The sequence below is a fragment of the Cynara cardunculus genome, assembly GCF_001531365.2.
Source record: "Cynara cardunculus var. scolymus isolate 2C chromosome LG 4, CcrdV1, whole genome shotgun sequence".
In the NCBI taxonomy this organism is placed as follows: Eukaryota; Viridiplantae; Streptophyta; class Magnoliopsida; order Asterales; family Asteraceae; genus Cynara; species Cynara cardunculus.
This window is the reverse complement of record NC_037531.1, coordinates 10308261-10327828: the sequence shown is the minus strand read 5'-3', so window position 1 is coordinate 10327828 and position 19568 is coordinate 10308261. Positions and strand designations below refer to the sequence as shown.

At 32.7% G+C, this 19568-nt stretch overlaps 2 protein-coding genes across 2 annotated transcripts; one reads left to right on the top strand and one right to left on the bottom strand.

Annotated features, from left to right (window-relative positions):
• Positions 1 to 7422: 7422 nt before the first annotated feature.
• Positions 7423 to 11474, top strand: LOC112510846 (polyadenylate-binding protein 2). The gene is made up of 7 exons (XM_025116195.1): positions 7423 to 7666; positions 8552 to 9027; positions 9221 to 9298; positions 10020 to 10109; positions 10314 to 10544; positions 10649 to 10873; positions 11289 to 11474. The coding sequence occupies exons 1-7, from the start codon at positions 7423 to 7425 to the stop codon at positions 11472 to 11474; spliced, it is 1530 nt and encodes a 509-aa protein (XP_024971963.1).
• A 2493-nt stretch (positions 11475 to 13967) lies between these two features.
• LOC112511213 lies at positions 13968 to 14774 on the bottom strand. The gene has a single exon (XM_025116734.1). It carries the CDS (start codon positions 14634 to 14636, stop codon positions 14169 to 14171), a length of 468 nt encoding a protein of 155 aa, XP_024972502.1. The 5' UTR covers positions 14637 to 14774; the 3' UTR covers positions 13968 to 14168.
• Between the last annotated feature and the right edge of the window lie 4794 nt (positions 14775 to 19568).

The following is a 19568-nucleotide window of genomic DNA, read 5'->3' as shown; positions in this document are numbered from 1 at the left end:
AGCTTTAATAAGTTATACTTACGCACCATCTACTTGTAATCTTGAGTTTTAAGTAATATGCATTAATAAACAGTACTTTACGCATAAAAAGTAATTTTTAAGAGTTTTTATCAAATGCTTTATAATATAATATAGATTATTTTTTTATAATTTAATTCAAGTTTAATAATGAAATAATTTATTTTTGGTTTAATAATATAATATTTTTTAAAGATAATAATTAAGTATTCTGTTAGAACTCAATGATTATCTTAATTATATTTTAGATTTTTTATATTTAAAATGAGATGGTTATCCTGTATTTGATTGTGTTTATCTGCAGTTAGTTACACAAATTCAAATATGTGATGAAATCGGCTAGGGATGAACAAGTTTAAGAGTTTTTAAGAGTTTTAGCTAAATGTTTTATAAGATAGTATAAATTATTTACAGCATTTAAAATATTTATGATTTAGTTTTTCATTCAAAATATTTATTTTTATTGAAGTAGTTTATTTAAGATTTGTTTTACAATTTTCGTCAAAAATCATATATGATATCCATAATTAATCGATTTTTTTTGAAAAAAAAAATTCTAATTTACGCCAATATATTATATGTGATATTAATTATAGCGGAAATTCACATATTATATTAATTATATAGAACATTATATATGATATGCGTAAATTATGAATTTTGTTTTGAATTACACGTGATCTTCTATATTTACATTTTAAAAGTGTTTTGCTACACATCACATATGATTCTGTTTTCATTATTTTTCCTTTTTAATGTTTAATTTGTATATTATTTTTCAAGCTTTAGATCACATATGAGTAGGAAAATATTTTAAAATAAAAATTTAATTAATTGTGAATCATATGTGATTTTGGTAAAAATTGTAAATCTTTTTAAATATTGCTTTCAATAAAAAATGAATTTTTTAAATGAAAATTAAATGTGCTTATTTTAAATGTATTAAATATAAAATATTAAAAAAATTAAATTATATTAAAATCATAAATATGATAAATGTAGAATATTAAATAAATGTCTTAAATAACTTGTATATAACTAAATTATCTTTATGTCGTTGTTTACTTATTTTTAGTATTAATTATTTAAGGTATTGCTTAGTGAAATTCAGGGTCCATATTCATTATCTTATGAACCCGACTCTCTCTCTCTCGCTTCATATATATATATATATATATATATATATATATATATATAGTTGGGTTTCAATGAGAATGAGAGTTAAAGTAAGAAACATAAGAATGGATCGCCGCCCTTAGATGCATATTAGGATGAGATGGACTGAGATACACCATATCAATTCTCATATTAAACATGATTCATGGGTGAGTTTGAGATATGTGATCAAGGATATCCTTCACCTAGGTTCGATCTCGTGTATTACACGGGGTAATTTTAAAAAATTAAATCATGTCAGGAAACTTATCTTACATATATAATGATCATCGAAAGTACGATGCTACTTCTGACTTGTACTCTTGAAATAACTCTGAAATATAACTCTGAAGAATAACTCTGAAAAATGACTCTTTAGACTTGAATTTAGAAATAAAACTATATCAATAATTAGTTAAAATAAAGTTATCCATGGAATAAAATTAAATTTAGAAATGAAACTATATCAATAAATTAAATATAAACTAAGAAGTAAATTTAGAATGACTCTTCAGACTTGTACTCTTGAAATAACTCTGAAGTAAAATTCTTCAGACTTTAGAGTTCTGTATAGGCAAGCCAGAAGTATGCACTATGCAAAGGCTCTGCATGGTGCTCCGTCTAGAAAAGTAGACTTCATAGTTCGGGTGAGCTAAGCATGAAGAATGACTCTTCAGACTTGTACTCTAAAAATAACTCTGAAGTAAAACTCTAAAGAATGACTATTTAAACTTGTACTCTTGAAATAACTCTTAAATATAAAATCAATCCCACTAAATCAGAGTTTAGACTTCTAAGTCTGAAAAAAAGATTTCAGAGTTCGGGTGAGCTAAGTCTGAAAAAAAAAGACTTCAGAATTCAGGTGAACTAACTATGAATAATGACTCTTCAGACTTGTAGAAGAATTCAGAGTTCAGACTTCTTTTTCTAAGTTTAAAAAAGACTTCAGAGTTCAGATTCTAAGTCTGAAAAAAAAGACTTCAGAGTTCAGATTCCAGAGTTCGGGTGAGCTAAATCTGAAAAGGCAGACTTCAAAGTTTGGGTGAGCTAACTCTTTGGAATGACTCTTCAAACTTGTACTATTGAAATAACTCTGAAGAATGACTTCAGACTTGTACTCTTGAAATAACTCTGAAGTAAAACTCTGAATGATGACTTCAGACTTGTACTATTAAAATAACTCTGAAGAATGACTCTGAAGAGTGACTTCAAAAAATGACTCTGAAGTATAACTCTTTGGTGAACAAAAGAATCCTTAATACTTTAAAATGTTAAATAATTTTATGTTATGTTTCATTATGAACGGGATTCTTTGGTAATTTTGCTTTTAATTTAAGTTTGACCTCAAGTACAAACCATTCAATTTCTCGGCCATTTATTTTACCTTCTTCATTTCTTCATGATCTCCATCTCTTCATCTCGTGTAAAAAAAATCGTTAGACCATTCAAATCAGATCATTTTTGACGGTGTAAGCAGTCTGGCCGTCTGGTACAGTCTAAGAGTTAGTCAAACCGTTCAGTCTAGTTTGTGGTTTGAACGTTCGTTTGAGCGTCTGGACCAAATCGACCGCCAAAAATACACATATATTAATTATATTTAGTTTTCATGTTTGTAGACTCAACTTTTATGACCCAAGCTCATCTAAGACATTATATATTTAGTTTTCATACTTGAGCACGTTATCTAAATTGATAAAATCCTGAAATCTGTCAAAAATCAAATAAAAAATTCCAAATCATCTTTCAACTTGCTCAATGTTTGTCCAAAATTCTAATTTTAAAACCCATAAGAACCTCAAACCGCCTAAACCGGTGAGTCAACTGTAGCCAAACCGCTCGGTTTCAAACCACTTTTTTATGGTCTGGTTTGACCTGTTTGGTCAACTGTAGCCAAACCGCTCGGTTTGGAAAATTTCTAAACCACCATTTGCGGTTGGTTTGTGGTTTGGGGAGTAAACCATCCGAACCAAACCGCCCGTCTCTCAATTCTCCTTTGGCTTAATTGCTATGGAACCACAAGTTTCTTTTTCTTCCTATCGTCTCTACATCGCTCAATCTCTTGCTCTCGATCATTTTTTTAATTCTTTTGCTGGATTTTAGGGTTTATTTTACGAAGTTTGGATGTACTATCACACGTTATGACTGAAGTATTGTATGTTCTTACTACTTGCAAAGTTTCTCCATCTCTTCTTCTCTTCGTTCTGCTGTTATGCTTTTGTCTCCAGATGGTTGAATGCAACACATGATGGTCTTTTGACCTATTTCGTGCTTTGATAAATGGTTTGCATAATATTTTGAGAAAATGCATATTTACTCAGTTACTTGAAACCCTGATAAATCATGTGTTGGTGAATATTTAATGGTTTTGAACTATAAACGAAAGTTTTGATAAATCAGTATACTAAATGAGAGTACTTTGTAATATAAGAGTTCAGGGTTATGTCAACTGTTGAAAGATACTTGATTCAAAGGATTTTGGGGGGAGAGGGTTGCCCTGCTTTGATTATCCATTGTTTATATTGGGATAATGAATTGCATAAATTTGCATAGTTGTTGAGAATTACATGTGTTGAATGTGTTATCATTGAAGTATTGAGTCATGTAATTTGAAACTGTAATGCATTAGATCCATGAGCATATGAGTTAGAGGTTATTTTTTTACCTCTTAATAGTTTCATTAATAGGCAGCTTCTGAATCGCTAAGAGGTGAATCTTGTTTGGAAAAAAAAATATGTTTTTTAATGGTTCTAAAACCTTCTGAATAATTTTGTATATTGAGTCTTCCTTAACCATTCAACATCCTAATTTCATTCTGAATAATTACCAAACAATTATATTTCATTTTGCACTATATTATAAGAGCATTTTAATCATTCTGCATCAAACCATTCACCAACTGCCAAACAGACCCTTAGTCTTGTTTGATAAGTGAAAAGTTTTGATGTCCTCAGTTTGTAACTAAAAGAGTAGTCACAGAGTCGGGGCATTATGGTGAGTACTCACTTGGAGTCATACATTAGCTATTGACTTATGGGCGTATCTCTTATAGTTTTTTTTGTAAAATTCAGAGATTGTGCCAAATAAGAAACGTGGAAAACATTTCTTTCGATCATATGTATTCCTCCATTTCCGATACGACCCAAACTCAATCCGCGTGAAGCAAGTTAACTTAACGCGCCATCCTGGCCTCGATCCATTACTTTATTGACAGCTGTAAATACGACAAAGAACACGTGAAGAGTGATTCCGCTATATCTATATTCCTTCTAGTCCCAATGTAACCCTATACAATCCTCATGATCTGGCTCGATAAAACTCTATTTAACTCATCATTCAAATCCGAAAACCATCATTGTATTTACCTTGGTTCTTTTAAACACCTACTCTGGTCCATCGGCGATCTCAACAAATTCCTGCCCTCAATCGTAACGCCCTTTGATCTATGCACCTTCCTTTCCTCAAAAGTCCTCCATTTCCGCTTTTAGAGACTCTTTTGTTTCTTGACTATCAACATATTTCGTTCCTTAATTGTAACGACATTCGATCTATGCACCGTTGTTTCCTCAAAAGCCTTCAATTTCCGATCGTAAACAATCTTTTCTGTCCATATGCTCCTTATCGATTCTTCTAAAATCTAAACCACAAACATTCTCTTTTTTGAACGAATTTCCGAATCCCAGTTGACGATCTACCCAAAGGAGAACATGATTGCAAAAATCTAAGTAAAATTTCTCAAAAGCAAGTCTTGTTGAAATTTATGAAAAAGGAAATACAGGTGGAAATCAAGGATCGTTAGATTTTCTTGTGACGAATTTGGTTTGAAAATCCCCAATTAAACGATCAGTCAAAGGTACGATTCTATATTAGAATATTTCGTACATACATCGCATATATATATTTTTATTTTTTATTTTCTTTGGCTACAAAAATTTTAAAAAAATTCATATAAAATGTTTTTTTAAATTTTAAATGTTTTTTCAACAAATTTTGGCATATTTTTGTGTTAGGAAAAGACACTTTTTTCTTATCGAGTCGTGTTTTTGTATTAAAAAAAGGGCATGTTCTATTAAAATCTAAGCTATGGTATGAAGCAAACATCATGACAAAATTGGCTTTATAGGATGTCTAGATTGTTTAAGCGTTCTAAATGAACAATTTATAAAACTTAGATTTATAGAACCAAATTATAAAGCGTCTTATCTAAAAACATTACATGATAAGCTTATAGGACGTTTTAGATGTTTTAACAAGCTTTTTTTTATGCTTTTAAAATAAAGTATTTTATTAGCTATTTTATATAACATTTTTTAGAAGTATCCTATAAACCCATCTTTTTATAGGACACTTGCGTTTATAAGACATTTTTTCAACTGCCGTAACATTTTATTTTAAAAACGTTATAAAAAAATTGTTAAACCGCTTAAAAGCGTCTTATAAAGCTACTGTAACACTTTTATATGTGATGCTTTTTGATTTGGTCCTATAAACTCAAGTCTTATAAAATATTTTTTAGGACTATTCTAAGTTTTAGACATCCTATAAAATCAATTTTGTTATAGCAAGGGGATAGAGGAGAACACCTCACTTGTCCTCATACATTTACGTGTTATTATCATGAATGGTGTATTATTCATAAAAAATGTGTATCATTCATCATGAATAATGTATCAATTTATCATGGATCATAAATTGTTCACGAATGTTCCAAGTTCATTATTCAACTCCAACATATTTCTTGATTTTGAGATTTCTAACGATTATTCATTTACTTGATTTGTTGGTTGAAGGTGTTCGAGTTGCAAAATTGAATTTTTTTTTAAAACAAATTTAATTTTTAAATGATATTATATTTTCTCGCTTACTTTTTTTTATTTTAGAATTTATTTTTGGAAAATCTGTTAAAAAAAACTCAAAAATTCTTACTTTTGTCCATTTTTAAAATGCTTTTGTCATTTATTTCAATTTAGAAATTTTGGGCATTTAATTAAAATAAAAAAGAATTTTTATTTATGATCACCTCAACATTTGCACACGTGGTTTAAAAGTTGTGTTCACGAAAGACAAGACTGTTTTCGTGAGACATAGTGTTTACATTTGAAACTTCATAAAGAAATGTTGTGAAAGTAAAAAAAATCTAATCTTCACATCAAAAACACTGTGAATGTTACTTTCACAGTGTTTTGATGTGAAATTCAAATATAAAAATCGTATCTCACGAAAACAACTATGTCTCACATTATCCCAAGTCCGTGTACCCAATCCCACCGTCCATTTTTCATATAATGGTTTCACATTAGTTGTGTCTCTCTAATCACACACATATAAATATTTTTATTTATTTTTTATCTTTTACCTAAACAAAATCGATTTTATGATTTTGGTTCATATAGTTTTTGATTGAGTAAAAAATAATTTTTTTTTTCATTTAACAGATTTTTTAACGACCATTAGAGAAAGGGATTAAATTTGAACCTTTTTGCTAATTATGATGACAATCTTGTAATTTTGAAACAACAGGGACAAATAATTTTATTTTTGAAAAACAAAGGGACTAAATTTGTAGTTTACTCTAAATGCTAAATGTTAAATGTATACACTCGTCACATCTATCTTCGAGGGTGTTCGGGATTGCTTATTTGAAACAACTTATTCTTTTCTACAAAAACACTTATCAACTTATCATAAGTCAGAAAAATTTAACTTCTTCAAAAACTTCTTATTACCAGTTTGACACCGATATAAGTTGTTTATCCAAACACTCAAAAATACTTATTACCGGTGTCACACCGGAATAAGTCATAAGTTGTTTTTATAAGCAATCCCAAACACCCTCTTCCTTCTAGCAATAAAACAACCTTAAATAACACATCAAAAAGTTCATTGATTCACGATTGTTTATCAAGTACTAACTCGATAAGTATTAATTGGTTATTTATCTTACCAAGTGAACATGACAAAGATCGAGATTTTTATTTGGTAACAAAACATGATAAAGAGCGAGGAATTTTACTTGGAAAAGAGTCATCATCATCGGTACTTACCCAATAAGATTCTCGATTTTTATCATACTCACCAATTAAGATACAGTGACATGATAAGCGTTCAGTTACATTAGTTTGTGTGTTAATCGCTAACCCTAAGTTGATTTCGTTCATTTAATTAATTGACTTCTTGTCAGGTTGTTAACTCTCTAACTTTTAATCAACAGAAAGCAGAAAAGCAGAAAGCAGATTAGATAACTTTGTAACAATGGCGGAGATGTCTGTGACAAGGGCACTTACGAGGATGGTCTGCCCTTCAACATTTGCGCCAGTTAATGGTTTTGTGAACAGTTCGTTATATGTTGGGGATTTGGATGGTAACGTTACCGAAGGCCAATTGTTTGATCTCTTCAGTACAGTGGGGCGAGTTGCTTCAGTTAGGGTTTGTTGTGATCGAGAGAAAGGGGTTTCACTTGGCTATGGCTATGTGAATTACAATAACGCACAAGATGGTATGCATTCTCCCACGATTATTTGTTTGTTTGACTACTTCGATTTGAACTAATTAACTGACTGCTTGTTATATAACATTTTCAGAACATCACAGTATACATTTTATATATCATTACAACAAAATCGGGTTTATAAGACACTCCAAATTTCTAAGCGTCCTAATAGACCTCTTTATAAGACTTAGTTTATAGGACCATAAAAATAAAATGTCCTATCTAAAGGCATTGTAATAAGTTTATATGACGTCGTAATAAGTTTTTTAGGACATTTTCAATATAAAACGTCCCATTAGCAACTTTATAGGACACTATTTGAAAAATTGTCCTATAAAAACAAATGTCCTATAAAATATTGAGTTTATAGGACACTTTCTCAAAAGTGTCCTATAAAGTTGCTAATACGACACTTTGTATTAAAAATATCCTAAAAAACTTGTTAAGACGCTCAAAAGCGTCATATAAACTTATTACAACACCTTTAGATATGACGCTTTATATTTTAGTCCTATAAATTAATTCCTATGAAATGGTCTATTAGAACACTTAGAGATTAAGGGTGTCCTATAAACCCAATTTTGTTGTAGTTTATAATAAACTTTATTATTATTGATGATATGTTGTTATCAAACCATATAATCTAATAAAAACCTAACTCTTTGAACAAGATTCTTGTAGTTTTATTATTATTTTAATTGTATTATTTATTTTATTCTAATAAATCTTATAAAACATATAACAAAATTAATATAAAATATATTTTTTAACTTTAAATAAATAAATCCATTTATATAATTATATATAAATAAAATGGTGAAAATTTGTGATCTTATTACTCGAAGATCAAGTGAAAATACTTACAAATGTAAGTTGTTGTTATTATGGCAGCTAAAAAAGCTCAAGAGCTTTTGAACTTCACAAGGATTAATGGAAAACAAATCAGGATCATGTTTTCGAATCGCGATCCCAGCACGCGAAAAAGCGGGATCGGCAACGTTTTCGTGAAGAATTTGGATTCATCGATCGATAACAAGTTTCTATACGACACCTTTGCTGTTTTCGGTACCGTGCTTACTTGTAAAGTTGCTGTTAATAGCAATGGTGAATCAAAAGGGTATGGATTCGTACAGTTTGATCGCGAAGAAGTTGCACAAACTGCAATAAGGACGTTAAATAGAAAGTTGATGAACGATAAGCGAGTTTATGTTGGCCCGTTTATTCGCCAAGAAGAAAGAAGGAATATTGCGAATGTGTATGAGATTATTAGAGAGGCTAATTTGTACATGAAAAATCTTGATGAAAGCATAACCGATGATATGTTGGAGGAGTTGTTTTCCGAGTTCGGAACCATAAAATCTTGCAAGGTACGCTCGTTATATGTTCACCATATGCTGTTATTCCTAGGGGTTTTCATGGAAACTGTAACCCTATTTTCTGAGGTAGAGGTCATATCTGTGTACATCTTACTCGTCAGACCCTACTTTTAAGTGGGATTTTTGGTTTATTTACAGGTTATCATATCAATAACTGATGTTGACTTTGGTTTAAAACTTTTAGGTCATGCTTGATCCAAAAGGAGTGAGCAAGGGTTTTGGATTTGTTGCTTTTTCGAAACCGGACGAGGCTAAGAGGGCTGTAAGTTATCTCGATTCTTTAACACATACGTCTGTCTGTCTTTATTCTTATGGGTCGTTATACCAAACGTTTACCTTCTCTTCTTTTACTGATGGTAACTGAATATTTACCGTCTCTTGCTTACTCTGTAAGTCTTACTGTCTCATTTTGCTAACCAAGAATCATACTCGGTAAACGAGGGTGGTAACTTTTACACGGTTAGTGTTCAGATTGGTAATAGATGCTTATACGTATGTTACTTTAGTGACCATGCACGAATCGTACCATGTAAGGGTAGTAGCGTCGTGACTCTAAATTACCTAAATACATCATATACAAACCCTAAGGGGACGTTTGGTTCGTAGAATGGAATTCGATGGAATTGAAATTCATCAAATGAATTGACTTTGAGGGAATGAAATGGAATTTGACCATGCCTTGTGACTGCGTTTGGTTGAATGGAATTGGATTAGGGAAAGAATCTGTAGGAAAGGAATTGAAATCCTAGCATATTGCCATGGAATTGTAAAATCTATGCGTGAAGGAATCGACTGGAATTGAAAGGATTCCATAGTCTTATTTCATGAACCAAACACTCTACTTGGAATTTGGTCAAAAGATTGGACATTCCAATTCCTTTCAATTCTCATGATCCAAACAGCCCCTAAGAGTTCGCTTCTAAGTGGGGTATAATAGGCTCGGTGAGTTCCGTATGTTTTATCTACTCAATGTGTTGAATCAGATGGATGAGATGAAAGGAAAGATGGTCGGGCGCAAACCCTTGTATGTCACGATCGCTCAGCCTAAAGCCGAAAGAATGGCTCTACTACGGGTAATTATCTAAATTACCGTTCTTTAACACTTCTTTTTTTAATTTATATACAACAATGAACTCGTACACCCTCCTTAGCCTTGGTGGCATTTGAACCCGACCCTTATGTATTGGAAATGGGTTCTACTTGTAACCCAAATGCAGACCCTTTGGTCTATGACATTATGTTACTTGAGTTTATGGATTTGTAATGATGTATTTCAGGCACATTTTGGTCCAAGTTGGGTTCATCCTGGTGCACCTAACCTAGCCCCCCAACCACTATATTTGGGTCAAGGTGGTCCACGGTTGCTACCTCGTCCTGGTTATGGGATAATGACTGGTGTTCACTCTTCAAATTTCTTGATGATCCCTTATGTGCCTCTAAGGCGAGGTCGATCGGAGAATCACTCGGCTCCAATAAGCCCACCGAGCCCACATGCTATGTCTCGACAGGTGCACGTATTTACATAATTATCCGTATTACAATAAAATCGGATTTATAAATGTTTTGAATGTGTTTTCTGACAGTTATAACATCTTGTGTTATTTAAATTTAGCCGATGCCCGATGGCCCGAGCCAACTTTTCCGGCATGTGTTTAGTGGGCGATTTGTTGCGGACAATCGTATGGTTGAAGCTCTCATGGATAACGACGTGTTTCAAGTGCCTTTTGATATTGCATCGTCGTCGTCCCAAGTTAATCTCCAGCTTTCCGGACCAATTGATCACCGCGGAAAATTTGCTTCGGTGTTGGCTTTCGCTACTCCGCAAAACCAACGATGGGTATTGTTCTTTGCCATATAATAACTTTCGAAAGTAAAATAGTTTCAACTTTTACATATACATAATGCGTTTTTTTACCCGGTTGAAATACACATTTTTACATGGTGTTACAACCGTGTAAAAGTTTTAACCCACCCAAAAGTTTTATACAAACTTAGTTATTGCAACATTTTTACATAGAATGTACAATTGTTTGGTCATATAAACTTAAGTCCTATAAAACAGTCTATTAGAACATGTGGACATTTTTTGAGTCCTTTAAATCCGATTTTGTTATAGTGACGAGCAGTAGTAGTAATAGTAGATGTGTGGTCACTTTTTTAAACGGTTCTACAAGTGTGCATCTTTTTACACGATTTCTTCGACTAAAACCGTGTAAAATATTTGAGAGTCGTTTTGCTTGTCAAAATTGCAGATCCTCAGCGAACACCTATTCCCGTTGGTGGAACAAATTGAGCGCGAGAATGCAGCTAAGGTAACTGAGATGTTGCTCGATTCGATGGATCTAACCGAAGTTATTCATCTAATCGAGTCTCCGGAAGCTCTTAAGACGAAGGTTGCAGAGGCCATGGAGACGATTATTTCTCGTGTCGAGTTTTAGGTTATGTGTTGATGATGTTTTCTGTAAACTTTGGAGGAGTTTTTTAGAATCTTTGAACATTTCGAATTATGGATTTTCATCAACTTTGGGTTTTTTCGTGGTTTTAATCTTATGGTATGCTTAAATCGGATGTTATGGTTGAATGATACCCTCCACATCGGAAATCGACCAAAATTAGCTATTTTAAACGAACATCTTCACTTTTTAGTCAGCTTTTTCATATTCAGATCAAAATCGTCAGGATTCTACGACTGCCCGCCCCGCTATCTTCGACATGGATCCAGGTAATACTGTCTTATGGTTCTTTGTTATCCGTATATGGCCTTTTTTTTCATTTCGCAACTTGCAAAATATAATTTTTATAGATGAAATATGATTCTGTTGAGTCGTTTTAAAAAACCACTATGGAGGGGTTGTTTGGCAATTGCTGAATGATTTGGTGTAGAATGATTAAGGGGCTGTTACCCAAATGCTTACCCGGTAAGTGCTTACCTATGAGTTAACATTTATTTTGATGAGTAAGATTTTTAGTACATCAAAACATATTGAATGCAACAATTTACCGGGTAAACGCTTATCTGGATAAGAGTCGTAATCTTCACGTACCGGGTAAGACTCTCCATCTTTCTCATCGCTCTTACTCGGTACGATTATTGGCCCTTGTCATGTTCATTTGATAAAGAAATTTATTCGGTAAGCACTTACCAAATAAGCGTTTAGTAAACGGCCCCTAAAATTTAGATGAGATGGATTGAGAGGGTCTGAAAGCACAAATAGCACTTGGAGTCAATGAGATGGATCAATGATACGTTTCCCAATTGGAAGAGGCATGAATCAGTTCTCGTTTCTCGATTGAGAAAGACTCATATCAATTTACGTTTCTTCAAAGACGTGATTGATTGAGTGGTGCGTGATCATAATCTAGGATCGAGTCATGTTCATGGATCGATTGAGAGAAGATGTGTATTTGTTGACGGGCGTGATTGAGAGGCATATATGAGATAAGATCCAGGAGAATAAGAGGTTGATTTACCTCTTATAAATTCAGATGACGGTAAGAGGTTACAGGTTCTAATTATCACTAAAGAAAATCAAACGCTCATCTCGCAACTTACAAAATGCATTTTCTTTTAATTAAATAGGACATAGGTGGGGTTGGTTTACAAATTGTCTTTTTGGCTTGCGAAATCTTCGGGGTTGTTTGTTTACCTCTTAATAGTTTCATTAAGAAACAACCTCTGAATTGTTAAGAGGTGAATCTTGTTTGGCAGAAAAAAAAAGCTGCCTCTAATGGTTCTAAAACTATCTGAATGATTTTGTATCATGGATCTCCCTTAACCATTAAGAGCCCTAATTTCATTGTAAACAATTACCAAACAATTATATTTCATTTTGCACTATATCATGAGAGCCTCTTAATCATTCTGATCACTTACCCAATCAACGCTTACCCAATTTCTTTTTACAGTAAACACCTCCTTAATCTTACTTGTTACTCGAAGGTCGGTCCCATCTTCCCAATGCAGGCTTCAAAACAAGATTGTGTTTCCGCATGATGTATCCATTTTGAAGTTTAGCATGTCAATAAAGCTCTACACATCACTAGCATTGTGAGGATACGTGGAATCCATTAAAAGAGCCCTTATATAGACGGGGGAGTTCCTACACATATACAGGTTTTATGGTCCATATGTAACTGATGTGGGAATCCAACAGTATCGAACTTGTTAACGATTATAATACATGCACTATTCCCTAAAAACCCTAGTTTATCTACTCTTGTAATAACTTAGTATCCATTTTGAGATCAAACAAACATTTAGGCATCAAAAAACTAGACCAAATCTCATACATTTCAATTGGGAAGGAACATGTTTGAATCTTTTAAGTCCACCCTTCTTCTTAAACTTAGAGCATCATGTTTCTTTAACTCATGAGTTCACTCATTAAGGGGAGTAGGGAACGTTACCAAATGTTTACCAGGTGAGCATGACATGGACCGAGAATCTTACCCAGAAAGACGCATGCCAAGGACCAAGAATCTTACCTAATAAACGGGGGAAAAGACTCTTAGGGGTTGTTTATCAAACGTTTACTCGGATAAGCGTTTATGGGTAAAATTCAACACTATCACTAACCATATAAGATTTTAGTCCACCAAAACGGTGTCGTATGCAACAATTTACTAGGTAAGCGCTAACCATGGTAAGATTCGTCGCCCTCACTTACCTGGTAAGACTCTCGGTCCTTGCCTTAGCTCTTGCCCTATAAGATTCTTGGTTCTTGCCATATTCATCCAATAAGGTAACGTAACTTGGTAAACGGCCCCTTACTCGATAAGCAATGCTTACCAATGATCCATTTTGATGGCCAAGAATATTATCCAACAAGGTAAGTGAGGTTGGTGAACCGATAAGCGATTACCAAACAGACCCTAAATCATCCTCAACAAAGATAAACAACATCATTAAACCAAGATAATGCATTAAAACCAGTAGAAATCATGAAAATTTAACCATTATTAACTTAAAATTCTTTATCATGGCTATCATTCATTATCTTCTCATAAAATTGGGGATTCCCACCAGAACCCTTTGTCAGTTCATCTTCAACATAGCAAATAACATAATTAAATAAAGCTAATTCCTTGAAAACATGAAAGAAAACAGATTAGCCCCAAATGAACAAACCTCATTATTCATTCAATTGTCCAAGTTCAGCCTTCAATTGTTCAATTTTCAACCCCATAGACCTCTGTATTCCCCCTCTTTCCTTTTCAGGCAATTTCGAAAGCAATCCTTCATACATATCGAGAACTTCTTTAACCACAGCACGAGCACATTCAGCTTCTTCATTGAAATAAACAGTTTCTTTTGATTCCATCGCCATTTCGATCTCTTCTCTTGCCTCTGCGAACTTCAAGTTGATTTCATCAACAACTTTGTCAGTTTCAACAGTGTATGACCGATAGATCTTGAATTGGGCATATGGGGCTTTCTCGAAACTAGAATTTGAAGGAGGGAAAGTAGTCGGGTTTGAAAAGAGGTGAAATGATTTTGTAGTGATTGCTTTGAAACCAATTAGGGATGTGGGTTTTGAAGATCTTGCAAAAGGGCTTCTGCTGAGTAATTTGCATAAAGAAATATGGCTTCTTCGATGCATTTCGATACTGGAAAACTTGGGAAGATTAATGGCGATCGAACTCCAGTATCTGTTCCTTCTTTTGGGATGCAACGAGCTGCTGATAACCTCAAATGGAGATCAAAGTCGAAATGGGGCAGTTGCCTCTGAAAACCTAAGCCGAGTTTTGGTGACTTCTTAGATATTTATAAAATATTCTTTTAATTTTAAGATTTATGGTATTTTTATTTTATATTTTTATTGTTAATAATATTTTAATAAAATAAAGTTATATTAACATTTAACTTTATTTAATTTTAATGTACTCGATAATATTAACTTTTAGTAATTTATAACGTAAATAACATATTCAATTAAAATATATCATTTATGTGTATTTTAATATGAATACATTTTTTTATTAACCTGGATATCCAACCCGCTATACAAACTAATTAATCACAGGATGACCACTCGTTTTGCAGGTAATCCGGAGTAACCGCATTTGAACATCCGTGGCCACAAGGGGATTTTTATTCCTTTTTGGATTCAAACCTGAGACTTTCATGCACTTTTTGACCTTTAGAGTCCAAACTTAAACCAATCGGACACCACCCTTATGATTAACAGATGAGATGAAAATACATAATGACCACTGAAATGAAAACATGTACCTTCGCTGTGCAACATAGTTATCGTGAGACTTGCATTCATCAACAGATGACACTCACGTATATGTTAAAATAGGGAAGTAAACAGTACTTGAAAGTCTGAAGGGATTTTGTCAAGCAATAGTGGAAATATCTTCAAAGAAATATTTGAGATCATCAACGACAAATGATGTTTGGAAATTTCTCTATCTTAATGAAAACATAGATGTTCCATGAATGTTGGAAAGCTCAGATTTTATGCACTATAGATTGAAAAATTGTCCATACGTGAGCTGGGTTCAGAACGTCGTGGCCCTTCCTTCACCACCTCCATGTGGATGGTCTACAGGGTCACGACGAGACGAACTGTTTATCATTACGATAGGTGTCAAGTTGGGGGGGAGACAATTTGTAGGTAATAGTCAGGGACGTCCGAATATTTTTGTAGGCCCTCATACACCATACTAGAACTACAGACAACATGTAATGAGTAATAAACAACAAAAACATTTAAAATGATAAAATGAGAAGAACGTCGAATAGTTGTTCTTGTTTTTGATCGGCAAATTCTGAAATTAAATACTTGTTTCTAAAATTTTGAAAAAAATTAGATAGGTTTTTATTGAGGTTGATTCACAAATTTATATAAATCAAGCACAAACACAAGTATAATTGGGCCCTGAAATTTTAGGAGGTCTGTTCGAAAACTCATATTTAACATGCTAATAGATGACTTTGTAATAGTGGATCACAATTGGTTATTCGAGAAGTTGTCACGCATGCTTATTTTGTTTTACCAAGCACCAACTATGATATTAATATGTTGAAGTTTTCCCATCTTTTCTTCATGCTTAAGTTATTGCTCATTGTGCTCCTATGAAATTCAAGGAAAAGAATGACATAAGAGTTAGTACATGGTTGATGCTTGATAATATATATCTAAAATGGGGTATTATATTGGAAACGATTCATGTACCGAGCTAAAAAATATATTTTACTTTGCAACAAGAAACATGTACAAAAGATGTTGAACGTGCCTCTGAGTTATCAGTCACACTTTGCAATTGTGGCACGATCGACCCGTTTTTTGGAAGAAAAAGGCGATATATGACATAATAGCTATGTGTATTATTTTACATAATACAGTAATCGATGATGAACGTGATCTTGACGCACTTATTGAGGTTGTGAGAAAAGTGTCACTGATAGAGGTCAAAATGATGACAGATGATAATGTTTGATTCCAACTGTATCTCGCATGATGTTGGTGCAAACATGTAATGTCTTTTTATATATAGACCCAGATTTATATGAGAACCACACAAAATGTATTTATTCATTAATGCATATAACTTTTGTCAATTGGTATAGATTCATCAATGCATATGTACTGTGTATGTAAGAGTATAAATATAAGGGGCCTTCATTTGAGATCTTGTGAAATCCATTTTATTTCACAAATTATATTAATTAAATCATTAATATAGAAACATTGTAGTTTTAGTAACTTTGAGTAAATAATTTAAATAATAGAACTTGTTTTAGTAACATTTGAGGAAAGTCTGATAAAACTTTAAAGTGTAAACTAAGATGTGGTTTAGGGCTGTTTACCAAATACTTACCTGGTAAACATTTAGTAGTAAAATTATACACTATCATTTACTTACTGGGCAATATTTTAGTTAACAAAAAACGGTTTTCTATGCAACAATTACCCGGTAAGAACTGACCGTGGTAAGACTTATTGCCCTCACTTACCGGGTAAGACTCTAGGTCATTGTCTCGCTCTTACCGGGTAAGATTCATGGTCCTTTTCATGTTCATCCGATAAAGTAATTTAACTTGGTAAGCGCTTACCCAAGTAAGCATTTGGTAAACGGCCCCTAAGATGTTCTGACCGGGTAAGCAAGCCTCTCGACTCTTGCTGGGTCAACATCTTGGTCAACAACATTTGTTAGCCTGGAAGGTGTTGGTAAAAAACCATTATCTCTTACCCTGTAAGCACTACTTACCTGGTATCTTATCTTGGGTTGACTTTTTTAGCCTCGAGTCTTATTTTGTTATCTATTATCACATAGGAAACAACTAATCGGTCGATTGTCTATCTTCTAGTGGAAGTTCTCTGTACCATTTGAAAATCGCATAAAATCTTATTAATTATTATGCAGCTTTCCCCATCTTTTAGGGAACGCATTTCTATCAAACTGGTGTCTAATTGATACGGGTTTTGATTTATCCGATGTAAAATGAGATATTAAGTAGTTGGTGGTCATGTACTTGCCTCATAAGCTCTTGGTGTCTTCATAATTGAAACTTAATCCATTCTCCACACATCCACATTTTACCTAACTTTGTTAGGTTTCATTTTCATGCTAAGATATGTAGTCTCCCGCAAAGCAGGTGGTCGTCCTGGAATTAGTCGGTTTGCATAGCGGGTTGGATATATAGGTTAATAAGATATGCAGTCTAATGTCTAGCACAGTACTTATTGTACATTCTTCATCTATCCTAGATTGGCATGGTGCCACAATCTTCATAAACCAGTTGTCTACATATAATAACCAAACAAAACGAACCCAATATATTCCACTTGAAAGTAAGATCTGGACGGTAGGATGTTCACAGACATGTCCACCCAAAAGGGTAGAGCTGTTATTTTCGTGAAGACCCTTGTCTTCATAGAAACAACTGCTCTATTCTTTAGAGGGTAGAGAACATGTTTGCATGCATCCCACTCCCAAAGACTATACTTTTGAGTGAAAGTAATTGTTTGCTTGTGTTGGCTTAATAATTCTCTTTCTGATTTCCAAAGGTATTGTTTTCTGGCACGTCCTAATTGATTTGAGATGAAGACTTTGTTGAGTTCAAATATCACACGTGATAATATATGTAGGGGGATTCAGTAGTGCATGGACGAGTTGGCCTATGACCTATTCTGCATCAAAAGTCGATTGTTTCTCTGATTTGGTATTATATGTGATATGGGTATTCCAATGTTTTTGTAAAGTTGTGGTATTCTCAGTTAAACTCAATCACGAACTATTATAGTGTAGTTTTGAGAAATCACATATAGAAAATGGATAGAGATGATGTTAATATATGTGATTGAAATTTTGACAAGAGGGATTTACTTGGCTTTTATTTAAAACAAGCCCTACATTAATGTTGTGTTACTCTTTTATTTTATTTTTTTGTTTTGTCATGCATCTGTATATGATATTAATGTTATATGCAAGCAATCAGATGGACATATGTGTTGTCTTACACTCCAGACTTTTTTTTTATAAAAGAAAGGGAAAAAAAAGAGGAAATAAAAAATAGGTGTTTTCGAGATTTTTTTAGGAGAAGGAAGGGGGAAAAACTAACTATTAAAAAGATTATCAAAATTACGAAGCTACCCATCAGTTACAAACCGTTGAAAAAAGCAAAATGATATATTTGTAAAAATGATATCTTTTTCATTTTCATTTCCTCATGTTCAAGAATATGAGATCTTATGTTCTTGCATTTCCTTCTGTTCTTATCGCATTAAAAAATAACATAAATTGTTATATTTATAAAATATATCTATAAAAATGTATGGTTGATAAGACAAGCTCAATTACATCAAAAGTTGATCATAAGTATTTACATTATACACATGGCTCAAAATTTATTGTATTTACGGTTTTTCTTATTATAACAATGTATTTTAAAAAAATTACCCGTTATAACATTGAGTAACTTTTTGATTTAAATTTACCCGTTATAACAAGTTTAAATCCCACCTTACTGTCTACGTAGGCTGTCTATATGTACTAGACAACATTATACTTTTAATTTTAATATTTTTATTATTCAGACGTTTTACATATTATTTAATAAATATATTAAATGAGTTAGAAAATTTATAAATTATTCATTAATCATTATATTTTTTAAATAACTAAATGATACTTTTATTCTTAATAATAAAGAGAAAAACTTTCTCTATTTCATAATTAAAGGTATAATGAGAAATTAAAATTTTAATTTTAAAAGTAAAAACTTATTTTAAAACAAACTAAAATAATAATGTGAAAATTTAATTTGTGACGGAGAAAGTTAACCCTACTCCATATATGGTTTAAACACAAATTCAGTCCAAATTCAATGTTAACTTTGCTAAATTAGAATTGTGTGAACAAGAATCAAGTTTTTGGCGCAAAATTGATACAAACTAAAGTAGGAGGACTAAAAGTGAAACAAGAAATTCTGAAGGGGTACAAAATCAAAATGTGAAATGTATGGTAGAATGAAGGTGTACGTGGAGGTGTAGCAACTAGCAAGGTTCACTTTCAGAATG